This window comes from Perca fluviatilis, chromosome 21 (assembly GCF_010015445.1).
Source record: "Perca fluviatilis chromosome 21, GENO_Pfluv_1.0, whole genome shotgun sequence".
NCBI classification, from domain to species: Eukaryota; Metazoa; Chordata; class Actinopteri; order Perciformes; family Percidae; genus Perca; species Perca fluviatilis.
Genome location: NC_053132.1, coordinates 16,797,593 through 16,813,194, shown reverse-complemented (window position 1 = coordinate 16,813,194; position 15,602 = coordinate 16,797,593). Strand labels below are relative to the sequence as shown.

The 15,602-nt window shown below is 39.9% G+C and overlaps 1 protein-coding gene and 1 pseudogene across 1 annotated transcript; one reads left to right on the top strand and one right to left on the bottom strand.

Annotated features, from left to right (window-relative positions):
• Positions 1 to 586: 586 nt before the first annotated feature.
• LOC120551020 lies at positions 587 to 4,473 on the top strand (annotated as a pseudogene).
• A 443-nt stretch (positions 4,474 to 4,916) lies between these two features.
• On the bottom strand, positions 4,917 to 15,108 carry mmp25b (matrix metallopeptidase 25b). The gene is made up of 11 exons (XM_039788073.1): positions 15,019 to 15,108; positions 14,795 to 14,886; positions 12,909 to 13,041; positions 12,633 to 12,777; positions 11,309 to 11,613; positions 10,902 to 11,084; positions 9,673 to 9,757; positions 9,315 to 9,397; positions 8,378 to 8,530; positions 7,845 to 8,138; positions 4,917 to 7,639 (listed from the first exon to the last, which is right to left on the bottom strand). Exons 2-11 carry the CDS (start codon positions 14,876 to 14,878, stop codon positions 7,389 to 7,391), a joined length of 1,716 nt encoding a protein of 571 aa, XP_039644007.1. The 5' UTR covers positions 14,879 to 14,886; positions 15,019 to 15,108; the 3' UTR covers positions 4,917 to 7,388.
• Between the last annotated feature and the right edge of the window lie 494 nt (positions 15,109 to 15,602).

Sequence of the window (15,602 nt, the reverse complement as noted above, 5' to 3'; positions counted from 1 at the left end):
ACCGAACGTTCCTTTATAGCAATACGGGCAGATGTATACTTCCTGTTATAAGTCATGGGTCAAACTTTTAGTGATATAACTCTTTACAAAAAACCTCTCCCTCTGAGGAAACAACCAATAGAGGCGGTTTCTGAGCAGCTAGAGTATGGGCTGAGCAAATAAAAAGAGAAATGATGAGAGATTCCACAGCTGTGGAGAAGAGAACAGGTGCGTCAAAGGTAGGACACTCTGCTTCTCAGCTCATGTAGCTGTGGCCAGAAGACCTTCAATTGTCTAAAACTGACTATTTTTTTGCACAAGAGGGGTCTCTGTTGTTTTCTTTCCAGTAGCATTTTAAAATTTTGCATACGTTTGAGATTATTTTAATTATTGTAAAAAATGCATATGATATTTAAAATGTGTGCGTAATTAGTTCAGTTGGCTTCATTAGTGTTGAAATCCACTAAAATTAAAACACGTTGATTTTATTCTCCTATTCAGACATTTGCATGGCTATAGTGCGGTTTCTTGTCGAGAGTTTAATGTGGGTGCTCATTTGTATTGGTGAAAAAAATGGTGAGTGACTTTGTTTGTCTGTTGTTCTAAGATGAACTGGATTGTAGCTGCGGTCACTGTGTGCGTCTTCGTGCCCAGCTCCCGCTGTGAGTAAAGTACAATCGGTAGGTATTGGAACTTTTTTGTTTCATTTATAATCTACATTGAGTTTTTGGATTAACGTCTCTTTGTAGCAACCCGAAAAAACACACTAATAAACGGTTGGGTTTAGGGAAGTATTTGTACGCTTTTCAGTGAGACTGGGATTGTTTGTGATGAATGGAAATAACTAAATGCGTTTTTTCTTCTTCTCCAGACTGGTGTTATAATGAGCCAGGCTGCAGTGAGTATAGCCTACTCTCCGTTAATCTTTAAAAGGCCACATTATCATGTTAACATCTTCACCGCTGCTACTCTGCAGCGATCCTGCATAAAGTCTTGTTTTTATTTATAGATCAGACGACTTGGCCAGCCATTGCTGCTAATATTGCACAATGGCAGCCGGCAGTCGCCCATTAACATCGTCTCAGCATCTGCCCAAGTTGACTCCAGTCTGACTGCATTCACCTTTCATAACTACAGCAGCAAATCCACCATGACAATTATCGAAAACACGCGACCTCAGGTGAGGAGTGGGTTGTGGACAGAAACCCTATTAAATGGTGTCAGATGCTTTACTTGTATTTGGTTATGGAGGAAGAAAGTATTGAGCTTTTGAATAATTTCCTTTGAATTTATAATTTTCTGTTATTACCATTCTGGAATTGTAGGGGGTTTTGACTTAATGGTCCATTCTGTTTTCCCAACCTCTTCCAGTCAAAGTCTTCCTCGGCAGCGGTGTGAGGATTTCAGGAGGAGGTCTGTCCGAGGACTACGACAGCCTGCAGTTCCACTTTCACTGGGGTAATGGCACCTCTGTCCCCGGCTCCGAGCACACCGTGGACGGCAAGCGCTATCCCATGGAGGTAGCCATTAATGTTTCATGATAAGCTATACGTTAGTTTTGCCATATTAAATTATATTAAATTATTTGGTAATACTTTATAAGACAGCCTGCTACTTACAAGATAATTGCCTGACACCTACAGTGTAATATCGTCGTATGAATACAGATATAAATACTTAATGGATCCTACTGGTAGGCTACTTAATAAAGGCCATCAACAGTCACGCAGGTGTTTTCAGTTAATTTGGCTGATTGGACCTCCTCCCAGGACTGTGTGGCTGTGTAGAGACTGATTGATTTGACATCTTCCTGATTTTCTTGTTAGCGTTGTTGCACCTGACACATTATACATTACAGCTTCATCATTCTTATTGGTAAATGAAGATTTGTGACCTAATACATTTCCATCAAACGCCCACCTTCAACATGAGCAGAGGTCTATTCATCCAGAACAACTCAAAACAACTTCAGAGGCTGTACTGTACTTAAATGTAGGACTTACCCAGTAAGTGGTTGCTTATTACCCTGTAAGTATTATGAAGTCTTACCAAATATTTGTTCTTTACTTGACTCCCCCAGTTACACATTGTAAACAGCAAGGCATCCTATAATCAGAACACAACTCAGGCTGTTGCAGACTCTACAGGACTTGCTGCTCTTGGTTTCTTGATTGAGGTGAGAAAAGATGCATTTCAAGGTTTCAACACCAAAATACTTTTAATTTATCAATCTCAAATCTCATTGCTCTATGTATTATCCACTTCTTTACCTCAGTAAGTAACATGTCAAATGCTACTTATTTCCTTTTCTTGCCCCTGTTGGACTGCAAACTTTAGGATGTTCTCTTTCATTGAATGTGTGACTCCACTGTAAGCCACACCCTCCCATAGAGCATTTGTTCCAAACGATTGAGCCTAATGACAATGTGTGCAATTTACAGGAAATGTCGGGTAATGCAACTGGCCAACCCGCAAGCTGGCACACCTTGAGCTCCTACCTGACAAACATCTCAAACAGCGGTAAGGAGATACTTGACTCTTTTCTTATGGAGAAGTTGATCCAATGTGTTTGAATAAAATGTGTATTGGGTGCCCTGGTAGTTCACCTGGTTGAGCATGGGCCCCATATACTAAGGCTCGGTCTTTAACGCGGTGGCCCAGGTTCGAGTCCGATCCATGGCCCTTGCTGCACATTGTTCCCCTTCTCTCTCCCCTTTCCTTTCTTCAAGCTTTTTATCAAATAAAGGTCAGGCAATCCCCAAAAGAAATCTTTAAAAAAATTTGTAAAAGTTCCAGTCTCATCAGAGTTCATGTTTCTGTCCTTAGGGGAACATGTTACAGTTTTAGCTGGAATTTCACTGGATGATCTCCTGACCGGGGTGGATCGCACAAAGTATTACCGCTACCTTGGCTCCTTGACCACCCCCAATTGCCGCGAGGCTGTGGTTTGGACTGTGTTTAAGGACACAATAAAAGTCAGCAAAGACGTGGTGAGTTGTTTTTTTCCTGGTGTGTCTTTAAAGGACAATTCCGGCGCAAAATTAACCTAGGGGTTAATAACATATGAGTACAGAGTCGAGCATTCTCTGAGATCTGTTTTCATGCTAATCGATTCACTGCGTCAATGCGTCTCTAGCTTTAAACAAGCTACTGCAAACCAGTGGTTAGCTACTAACGCTAGCTTTCGGGGCAGATGGTAAATCAGTATACCACTAACAAGGCTCAAAATGGGAAAACAGTCATGAGCAGTCGAACGACGAATGCCGTGCAACCAGTAACCAGTAACATAGCTCAAACACAGTGTTCGTGAATCGACTGGTCATGACTGTTTTCCAAGATGGCGCCTGCATGTAAACATGAACGCTATTGTCTTTATAATCTATCTTTTTAACTGTCCGTACACTCACAGAATTCTCGCTTCAGTTTGTACATGTACAAACACGTAGGGACCTTCATTATGCTACCGTTGAAGTGTGGTGCTATTTTGAGCCTTGTTAGTGGTATAAAATAGCAATTTACCATCTGCTAGCTAGCGTTAGCAGCTAACCAGGTTTTTAGCATGACAACAGATCCCAGAGAACGTTCGACTCGGTACACATATGTTATTAACCCCTAGGTTAATTTTGCGCCGGAATTGTCCTTTAAAGGTCCCATGACATGGTGCTCTTTGGATGCTTTTATATAGACCTTAGTGGTCCCCTAATACTGTATCTGAAGTCTCTTTCCTGAAATTCAGCCTTGGTGCAGAATTACAGCCACTAGAGCCAGTCCCACAATGAGCTTTCCTTAGGATGTGCCATTTCTGTGTCTGTAGCTATTGAGGAGGAGAGAGCGGGGCCAAGGTGGAGGGTGGGGGTGTGGCCTTGACCAACTGCCACTTTGCTCGTTTGAAAGCCATGATGTCTCTCTCTCATGGGTGGGCCAAATTCTCTGGGCAGGCAAAGCAGATAAAGGGGAGGTAACCTTGGTTTTCAGGATTCCAGATCGGCCCATCTGAGCTTTCATTTTCTCAAAGGTAGAGCAGGATACCCAGGGCTTGGTTTACACCTATCACCATTTCTAGCCACTGGCTTCAGGCTGGGGGAACTCATAATAATGTTAAAAAAACCTCATAAAGTGAAATTTCCATGCCATGGGACCTTTAAGCACAATGACCAGGACCAGTCAGCACAATTGCTCTAACAGTGTTTCACATCTTGTTTCCAGATTGACCTCTTCAGCAAAACGGTACGCATCTCCAACAGCACATCACCTTTTCTAACCAATGTCTACAGAAACATCCAGCCAGCGCAACGTGTCACAACACAGGCTGCCAGCTCTACCTCCAAAGCCTGCTACTCTCTGGTTCTGATGGCTCTGAGCCTGGTTCTTGGGAGAAGTTAGGGCCATGAAAGGTGGTGGTGTCTCAGCAACTTATTGTGTTGCTGATAAATCTCTTTGCAATGAAAATACACCTTTTTTGCCATAATTTACTTTAAAGTACTTGCACTTGTGATGATGCATTAATACTGTTAACATATGGCTGCCTCGCTCTGATGTGGTAGTCCATCATAATGTTTCTGTAAACAATTATTTATTCATTATTAGAGTTTTAATCAGTTGTATGCATGATTGCACCTCTAGATGTATGTTAGACATGATTCACACAAGAATTTAGAACATTATATTGAGAATTGAAGCACAGCTCATTGTCTGTTTCTGCACTGCCAAAGCTGCATTCAGGTGCCTGAAAAAAGATATGCACATGCACTAAGTTCACTGGGTGGTAATGGGAGTTTAGAATTAGCAATGTAATTTTGAGTGTGTAAGTATTAAGTTGCATTACAATCTGCCGGCATGCATCTGTCTAGAGAGTTACAACTCAAGTCTGTACAAATAAATGTTGCAGAATAGGATTTCATTTTCAATTAGATTTTTATATTCCCTTATTTTGGACCTTATTTTATGTTGCCAAGCAGAACACTCATTCGGTGGGTGTAATGAAGATTTGACGTGTCAGTCAATTGAATGAACAACATTATTTATTACAATAATATAAGTAAATTTTTAAATAAAATTATCTTGTGTCAATCTCTTTTCGTCATTCATGTTTACTGTAATAATGTGGATCAAACATGTATCAGAGTCAACTTTTTTTCTTTTCTTTTTAAATGGCATTATGTAACAGTGTCAAATTTGATCCCTATTGTTGCACCTGGGCTGAACTTGAACCACTTGAGGAGGTGTTATTGAGAGGACTTGACCTCATAGTTCACAAAACATTAGATGGCATAAAAAAAACATTAGATGGCATAAAAGCCTGTTGTATTTATTGAACAAAGTGTACTTTACTTCAAAGATCACACTTTTTTTTTTATTTTTTACTTTATTTCAATTTTGGTGTCAGTAACGCTAATCCTCAAACTAGAACAGTCCTTGATAGAGGGCTTTTCATTCTTTATCCTTTACTCTATCAGCATCTGATCATGCGTTAGAGTTCAGGTGTTCAGATGTAGCATGATCAAACTTTACTTCTAAGTCACTTATCTTCTTTATAAGTGACATCTGTGAGGATGCAAGTGTTTGTCATTCCTCAGCAACTTAGAGCTTATCTAGACATTTCCCACTTGAAGAAAAAAATAAATACTCCTACGCAACCTGTAACTCACTTGAATAACTTGAATGTGCTTCGAACTAAAGATTTAATGGTTAACTAGATGACAAAATTTATTCCATGTTAAAAAAAAAAAAAAAAAAGATGAAAGCCTTTGAAGTAAGCATGCACAATTTTTCATGTCAGTGTGAAGTTTGAAGCAAAGTAACTCATTGTCATATTTAAATGTTAAATCAAGTTTTCAGTACTCATTATGCATCACTTTACTTTGGTCTTCCAGGGAGTTTACTGTAACAGCAGAGCTGCTTGTTCTTATAGCAATCCATCTTAACCAGTGAGTCAGAAGACAAATGTGAACCAACACGGCTAAACGACAATTTTGTGTCATTGTACTTCTGACCTGCTGTGAAGTGTCAGATTCAATGTCACTAAGATTAGTACGTCATGTCTCAGAGGATGTGGTGTTGCAAATGAAGATACCAATCAGTATTCTAGGTTGGGTACAAGGCTGTAACTGGAGATCAACATGTACTCTATTGTCAAGATGTATCATGGAATGTGAGTCTTGAATAATGCTGCTTCTGAAGGTGCTGAGATCAAGAGATCATTTTCAAAGACACACCAAGAGGAAAGTAATATTTAGAACTCTTTTTCCATACATACCAATGCATTATAGTAACTACATTTGGCCTAACCTGAGAAAAAAAACATTACATTTGAATCGAAAATCCCTAAACTCTACTAGCTTTAAGAATGATTTACTGCATTACATCTGGACAGCTCCCCCTCAAAAGGATCACAGTGATGGATTCAAATAGAAATTAAAATAATAAAATACAAGAATAACATAATTGTTTGTAACATGATAGTAATTAAATCAGTGTAAAATAACTAAAATATGAAGAAAATTAAGCTTGAATGTGTAAAATTGTCACAACGGCTACTTCTGTGCAGTAATTTTGCACTTTTTTAGTCATCAACATATCTCATAACCCTAGCCCCCCCGCCTACTTAGATTGCCCCCGCCTGACTGAGTACCTGTTGCTGAGTCCACATCTCTGTTTGCAGAACTGTTGCATTAATACTGTCAAGAAAATAAAATCAGCTTGATCGTCAATAAAAAGGTTATTTTTGTTCTTGATCATTCACGTGTTAGTGAGTGAAAACCAGTTACATGTACAACATCAAACTCAAAAATATAAAAATGGGGCAACAAAAAAACACAACCCAGTCTAATAAGTATAATTTACCATATTTCTGTTTGTACTGCAGTGTACTGTATGTAGGCTATGTCTGAATTCAAAAAATCTGATAAAGAAATTGACAGTTGTACTTCAGTATGTTTGTGTGGCCTGTGGTTGTGTAGAGCCTCATTATGAGATAGCAGCCTGTGTGCTGGATTTCTGTGTTGAATTTCCATGTGTTATCCTGTACAGGCTCTGTAATCCAAATACTTTGGAAAATGGAGGGGGTGAAATTCTATAGCAGGATGGCTGAAGGATGCAAAAAAATCGTGTCCAAAATCATTCACCCATTCACTACTCACTATATATAGTGGGCTAAAAGTGAGTAGTGAGTGATTTCGGACACGAGCGGACAATTTTCATGGGTCAGCAATATGTTCTGAAAGAGGGAAAGTATTTGCAGTGACACTGGCCTTATGTTAAAGTATCAGGTGGATATTTAACATTTTGAAACAGCTTGTGGCTTGTAATGTACTGTGAGTATAATGATGTAAAGAGCCTCTATTACCCTCCAGTGGAACAAGAGAAGCAGTATATAAACAGCCACTAGGTTTCAAACAAATTCCATCCATCTATTCTCTAAGAAATTCATTAATTACCAATATAACAAAGATCAGGAGGAGCCAGCTGCCTCTTAGAAATGGTGATGATGCATTCAAGTCACAGAGGCACTCCTTTGGGGATTGAGGACTGGAGGTTGCAGGCGGAGGAGCTGGACATCTGAGCCAGTCTACAGCGATGGATTTAGGAGTGACGACAGCTTGGTTCAGTCCTCCGTTCTGCAGCACCCAGTAAAGGTTGTCCTTGAAGAAGTAGGCATCTCCTAAAGAGCAGCAGCAGCCAGGATAATAGTGATTTCTAATTTAAGATCAATTATTTTTCCATTGCTTGAACACTTTATACCTTCCATACCAAAATGCCATCACCCTTAAAAAAAACCTCAGTGGTTTTGTTTATTTAACTAGCACTTGTGCCAGAAACTCTCATCACATATTTATGCCTTTGAACACGATGGGTGCTTATGTTACCTTCTCCCCAGCTGATGATGTCATCCATGTGGGTGGGCACTCCTACCCAGAGGCTGTTGTCCCGCGGGTAACCCGACTCTGGCTGTTTGGTCACCTGTTCGCCCTTACGGCTCTCGTCGAACCTCCAAAACTCCCCACCGCTGAACAGGTAGGTCTTGCCGTTGTGGGCCCAGATGAAGGCTGCGTCCACCCTGTCCACCAGCACCCCGCTCTTTGTCCTCATGCCCCATTCGGAGAGGGGCCGAGGGTAGCCGCTCTTAGCCACTGTGTCCTTAAAGACCCAGTACTGAGATCCTGGACAGACGAAGGAAAGTGCGGGAATTCAGAATCGACTTGTCTGAAACAAGTTTGTAAACGTTTTGTGTTTCAAGGGTGGTTGGTATTGCAATGCAATGCAATGATTCCTACTTGACATTATTAGTTTAACAAAGCTCTTGTTCTACAGGGACCATGCTAACATTTCTTCAAATAATATCCAACAAAGACGTGAGAAGAACCATTCATGCCCACAACTGCACGATTTATTTTCTTACCAATAAAGAAGATGATACTGCTGTCGCTCTTTCTCTCGTACACGGCGTCAACCTTGTTGGTTCCTGGCGGGAGGCCGAACCAGAAGTTTTTGATCTGAGCCGGATTGAGGGACACCAAAGACCCGTCTCGCTTAGTTCTCCAGAACTGTTCACCTTTCCAAGAGAAGCAAGTGAACATGACGTGTCACTTCAGACACACACACACTACAGATGATAAAGAGGAGTCTATGTATGAAACTAAAATACTAGCCAATTCTAAATATCGTTTTCTTAACCCTTGTGTTGTCTTCCATTCAACCATCTCGTCCTCCCGGCCAAAACTGAAAATCAACACTTTTTCTGACGTTTTTGTCTCTTTTTTCCAACACTTTTGGCGCTTTATTCAATGTTTTTTGGCGCTTTTTTGATGTTTAGCGCTTCTTTTCACTACCATATATAAACACCACCAACACCAACTCATAACTAGTTTTACACTTATTACTTATTTTTGGAATTCATGGTCAATAGAAAAACTCATTTATAGGGAATTATACATAATTCTTGAGTTAAAAATGCAGAAATTATGAATTTAGACTAATTTTAAAGGAAGGATAATCACAGAAGGGTCAACGCTCAGTTGGGTTTCAGTTTCAGTTTTTTTTTTTAATTCTAAAAAATTTAAGAAAACACCCACAATTCAATGAAAGTAGAGATCCGATCTTTTGTTGTACTTGCGAAGCGCGTTGTATATGAATCATCTGTGTTATTTTTTGGGTAATCCAAATTAGGTAGTTAAAAAGAAACCCATATTTCTGATATATACATTTAGACAATGGGTCAAATTTGACCTGAGGACAACACTAGGGTTAAATGGACAATGTAAAAAATGATTTGGGAGATTTGAAAGTACATTTTTATTTTGTAAAATTTCTCTATTTTGTGCATCCCTGATGTTTACCTTTAAAAAAGAAAACCTCTCCCCTGATATTTGCCACTGCGTCAAAGCCTCCCTGACAGCGCTCGTTGATTAAGGGGTCAGAACTGGAACAGAAGAAGATAAAACTTGTGTCAAATTATATTTCACAGGATGTAGTTTAATAAAGACTCACTAGAGGGCGAAACAAGACCAAACTGTCACAGTGAGGATTAAGCAGAAGGCTTTCATCTGAATCCACTGGTCTTATACTCATCATCATTTATGAGTAAACTGTGCATTGATGGGATATTCATAGTTTGTAAATGCAAATGATAAGTGCTTATCGTCTGGATGGATGTACAGTAGTTTTTATTGTTTCCTGTGGCTCTACTCTACTCACGGCTGTGTTGGTCTTGGAGGAGGTGGACTGGGCAGGCGTGGGAGGTCAGGATCAACACCCCCCTGTGGTCCCCCATCCTTCACACCTACAACAGAGTGGCAACAGCAGACAATGTTGAAGAGGCGGTGAAAGCTGATGACAGCACTACAAACATTTTGCAAGCAACCCACATTCTCTTCAATAGCCAGGGGAGCTTGACACACAGGATGCAAACACTTTATATTTAAGACAAGGAAGGAAACCATTATTATTACATTATTTCCAGACCAGTAAACCATTTTATCAGGGTTTCTTTTAGCCATCTTGATTGGGTTATTTTGCCTTTTATATCCTTCATTGAGCTATAATGTAATTCACTTGCAATGAAAAATTAACATTTAAGAATTTTCTTAAACCTTTACTTACTATAATACAAATTATCATCACATATACAATAATGAAAAAGTAATATTAATGATGGTCATCAACATTACTTTTTTCAGAGCCACTTTAATGTACTCCATTATTGTAGGATGGCCATTGCCTACTACAGTGGTCATGTTTACATGGACAGTAAGCATTTTATACCAAAATAAATTTAGTAATGTGAAGAAGAAGAAAAATGTGACTGTGCAATATTGTAAATACATTTTACTATCGTTTGTTGGTTTATCTGTGTCTTGTACTTTTCCTCCTATCCCTTGCTGCTTCAACAGTGTGAATTTCCCCATTGTGGGATTAATAAAGGATTTTGAATCTTGAATCTTGAATCCTGGACAGGATTTAAGGCAAAAAGGAAACTCAGGGAGATTTGTAGCCATGTTAGTGGCGTGGTAATAGCAATTTTAGTCTGCCTGATGGTTGGCTGGTCTACCACTTTGACTGGAAATTATTGTCACAACTATCGGATGGATTGCCATGCAGTTTAGTTCTACCTACAAAACTAATGACATTCATATCAGCCTCAGATGTCCTCTCTGTTTATGTCAGTATTTTCATTAGCCAAATTAAAACCATAGAACAAAGCAGTTGGAGGACTGCAACATCTGACAACTGCGAGAATATACATAAGCCATTCTAAGCACCGCACAAGAGGTTACGTTTTCATCTTTAAACTAAGATTTAATATCAGACAAACAGACATGAAAAACACCACATATCAATTAATACTGTACATACTTATCAGTGACACTGATACCCTGTACTCTGTACTCTGATCCAAATTGTAGTCAGTCCAACAGGTTACTGACCATAAAGCTGTTGGATGGCCAGCTTGTCGTCCAGGGCCAACCGGAAGTTTTGAATGTCTCCCACAGGACCCTGGTAGTACGGCCTCATGATGGACGGATCAGTGGAGGAATGGGACAGGCCCAGCGCGTGGCCAAACTCGTGCACTGCAACTGTGAACAGGTCTGTGCTGCCACTGCTGAGACCTGAGGAAGTGTGAAGAAAAAGTGTTGCTGGAACACATAAACAACCACGATTTGGAGGTTTGATGTCACTGAATAGGCAGACGTCTTTACCTCTTTTGCTTTATTCACCAAGGTTTCCTTTTTTTAATCACAATGGACCACTTTTTCATTATCACTGTACAGACTGATATTGATAACAGGTCTTCTAGTCATCATAAATCTATCCATCATGATTTCAATCATACCTCCATAGCTCCAGATCTCATCATCATCAAAGTGTGTGTCACCCGCCACTTCATCTCTGCCGGGGAAGAAGGCGTGGGCCAGGGTGCCACCCTGCCCGTCAAAAGGGTACCCATCGTTGTGAAGCAAGCGGGCAAAAGTCACTCTGATGTCCCCTCCAGCTGCCGTCCGCCCGCTGTCGCCCGGCAGCCGACGGAAAGTCAAGGGGGCAGCGTCGCTCCAGGCTTTGAAGGCGTGAGTCAGGATAGTGTCCACCAGAGTGTCAGGCATGTTGGGTGAGAGGGAGGCTGATGGGTAGCTGTGGACACTGCAGACAAGAATAGTTGTAGACTGTTATGTTTTAATTATTCTCTGAAACTCTTTACAATGTTCCAAAGTTCATCGAGATTGAGTTTTTAAAAGAGTTACAATTTCCACAACTGAAAGGGATATTTTGCTTTTCGAGAATTATGCTATTTTTCCTGCTTAATACAAAGTTAAAGGATAAATCTGGCCATATTCTTTGTTTTTCTGATTAAAAACAGATCCAATAAAAAGACCAAAACCAACAATGAAACTAGTATAGCCTGTGTAGCCAAAACTTGATATAGCTAATTGTGTATATAAATACTTTGTGCCACAGAGCTGCATTGTTGTCCAAAACTGTTATAAACACACCAATGTCTAAACTGCACTGGGTGACAAGTTTCTATCATTACTTTGAAAGTGGACACTGTGGTACACCGCATACACCGTCCTGTTGCTGTAAATGCTCACACATATTGTGCACTGAGTAATGCAGCCTTTTTAGGAAATGACTGAGCCTTTCTAAAAATAAAAACAATATTCTTGTGAACATATTTTTTTTCAGTAGAAATGAATTGTCTTTAGACTAACAAGGTAGGAAAGTCTGAGAGTATTTAATGATGGACAAAGGCATTTGTTCCTTTGATGACACTTTTCAACCGTAAGAAAAATATTAAATAGCACCATAATTATTTTATTTTACTATTTAAACATGTCTTATTATATCTTGTCTTTCTTTTCTTAATGCCTGTTATGTAAATAGGTATTGATAAGATTGTGTGACTTTGGATGAAAAGAACAGAAAACAGTACACTTCCCCAAAAACCTTCCTCTATTAAGGTATATAATAACATTGTTGTCATCAAAACCAAACATACTTTGGGTATAATTCAAATCTTGTTTGGAATCCGATGTAACGGCTGTCATTTTTACAAATGTAAGGAGAAAAACCTAACGCAATTGTGAATGATACACAAAGCTTGATGATTCATACAGGGATGATATAAAGCCACAATGTAACATGCATGACAGGACACACACCTCCATGTGAGGTCTGTCTTGTGCCACTTAAGGCCTGACAGGGCGTATCTTTTCCTCCTCCTCTTCCTCCTCAGCATGTCCTCATTACCCACAATATCAGGGAGAGAGCATCGAGGCGTGGACATGAGTTTAAGGGTTGCATTGTCTGAAAGAGAAGATGATCACATATAGTGTATGCTGAAACTAAAGAGCAGATTAGAGGAAGTTGACCTCATGTGGCCTTGGATATGTGAAATCTCATATTTTCCTGATAGTTTCATGTTGAGCGGTAGTTACCGAGCACCCCGGTTTCCTGGACCCCGCCGAATCTCTGCATGACACGAATTGCTTTCTCAATCCCGTCTTTAGTCTGCAGTTGACTTGTGCGTGGGTCAGGAGGAGGAAGGTAGCCATACCTGCTCAACCAATCCTGCACAGAAAACAAGGAAACCAGAGGACATTTGGTCATCTGTTGTTTCTCAGAAATGATAACCACAGCACAGGATGAGGGCCAATGAACAATGAACCATAACCTTCACCATTAACACATTCCTAACCACAGTGAACCAACAGTATCGCTGAAATCTACCTCTAACCCAAGTTCAATTCAATTTCAATTTCAATTTTATTTTATTTATAGTGTCAAATAACAACAGGAGTTATCTCAGGACATTTTACAGATAGTAGACCACACTCTATAGTTTACAAAGACCCAACAATTTCCCACGAGCAAGCATTTGGTGTGACAGTGGCGAGACATCAGACAGACTCTGGCTCTTGGTGGGCTGCCATGTAGCAGTTGGCATGATGCGCCATGGCACTTATAGTAACAATAAAGATAATACAACTATGAATAGAAATAATAGTTGTAACAGTTGAGTAGAGTTGACTTCAAGATTACAGGCAAATGCTGATGTCATGTGGAGGCTATTTTTTACTATAGATCACACCCAGAACGTTTCTCACAATGCATTGGGCCAGCCTTTTTTACTCATTAATATTACATCATCCTGTCCTTGTTGAGTGAGCCGCTTGATGGCATAAAGGCAGTGTACGATTGACAATTTGTTCTATTCAGAACAACTGAATAGAGAATGGACTGGATGTGAAAAAAGACGATTAATCTGGTGTGGTATATTCCTGTTAAGCATGTATCTATGTCAAAACAAGCAAAGTCAGTTCCTAAAAGTGATTCTGAACTCTACCCTTCCTCTTGCATTGCCTCCACCCTTCTATTGTAGTTGCAGTTGAAAGGAAAAGGTGTTGGCTCACTCTCAACAGTTGTCTTTTGGGGGTTTCACACTGCAAAACATCTCCACCTGAAATCATTTCATTTTCTACGCAGTCCTTATATTTTATTTCCAACAAAACAAATTGTTTCTAGCAAGTTCAGTTTTTTTCTGGAGTTACTTTTTTTTGACCGATAATATTGAATTTTTACAAAGTGGCCAGGTAACCTTATTCTTATTAAGCTGTATGATTTCAGATTGTCATGCACATGCAGCCCCATACACCAGCAACATCATACGGGACGCAGACCAGACATGATGATGGTGACAGAAGAGAAACTGAATTGTTTTGTTCTTACACATGACACACTAACGTTTACGTGCAAATTGAGCAAAAATCTCTCTGAGGAAGTGAACCTAGGAAGTATGCAGATTTCCAAACTAAAATCAATTTATTGTAATGTCTTAAGTGTAAACTGCAACAAAAATATAATAATAATCACCAATTAGGGTTGTATTTTTTCTTCCAAATGGTCAAACTATAGATAGGATGCCTTTTCTTTTGTTTTTCATAAAGCTTATTAGTCATATGGACATTGTGCACCACAGTAGCATTTTTTGGTATGGGAGAACCCAGCTGCCCGGGGCAGCATTTTTTCACGATACATGGTATACGATACTTTGCTACATGTAATTTCCTTTGTGACACCCTGCTCATATATCAATCAGAGAGAAGTCTGTGTAAGACTGATGCAAAGAAAGGCACGGCACATATTCACATGTGAAAGGTAGAACACATGCAAGCAGTAAATTGATGCCAAGTAAATAGGCACTCAATAACACAACGGGCTTACACAATTACAACAATGTAGAGTTTAGATAGCCTACAATTAAATGTTTCTCTCTCTCTCTCTCTCTCTCTCTCTCTCTCTCTCTCTCTTTAAAACTACTCACCACTGCTGTACTGTACTGCTCTGGCACCGCTGATGTGCTTCCCGTTAAGGTCAAAAGCATCCACAGCAGAAGACCCAACTCCATTCCAGTCACTGCAAAATAAAACCGCTCCATTATTTTCAGAATACTTCTCATTTGGAGAAAACAGAGACATTCCTCGTTTCTAATTGCATCCGGTTCCTCCTAACCATCCCAAAAGCCAAGAGCACTGAAACAAAGCTCACCGTTGTTTCTCCTCTGAAGCTTCAATCTCTCTTGGGACTAGGCTGGGCTGATCGATCAGTGGACTCTCTCTGGCTCTGTCCTCCCTCCTCCCTCCCTCCCTCCCTCAGAGAGCGAGTCGCTGATTGTGTTTTTTTTCATCCGCCCGTATAGCGCGCGCATCATACAGATGTTTGATCGAGAGAGGAAGCGCAGGTGCGAGTTGCTATCCAATCCAGTCCAACTTTATTTGTTAAGCGCTTTAAAACAACCAAAGTTGACCAAAGTTTGACCCTTACCTGCCTCATGATTCCTGTGCCTGCTTGTAAGCATGTATATATATATATATATATATATATATATACCTTAACTTTGACATTAAATCGCTGAACCGAACCTGTCTGTCTCTTTGTCTGCGTTTGGGTCCAATCCTGCATTTCCTGAGTCTTGAAAATTTCGTAATAATGCAGTAGCACGTTGTTGTGTCTGTTAATGATCAAAATTCTCAAACAAATTAAGCAAGAAATCAAATTCCTAAAGAGGAACTGAATCACAGTGAGCCCAAGGCGTGTGCGTGTGCGTGATTGTGTGTGTGTGTGTGTGAAAT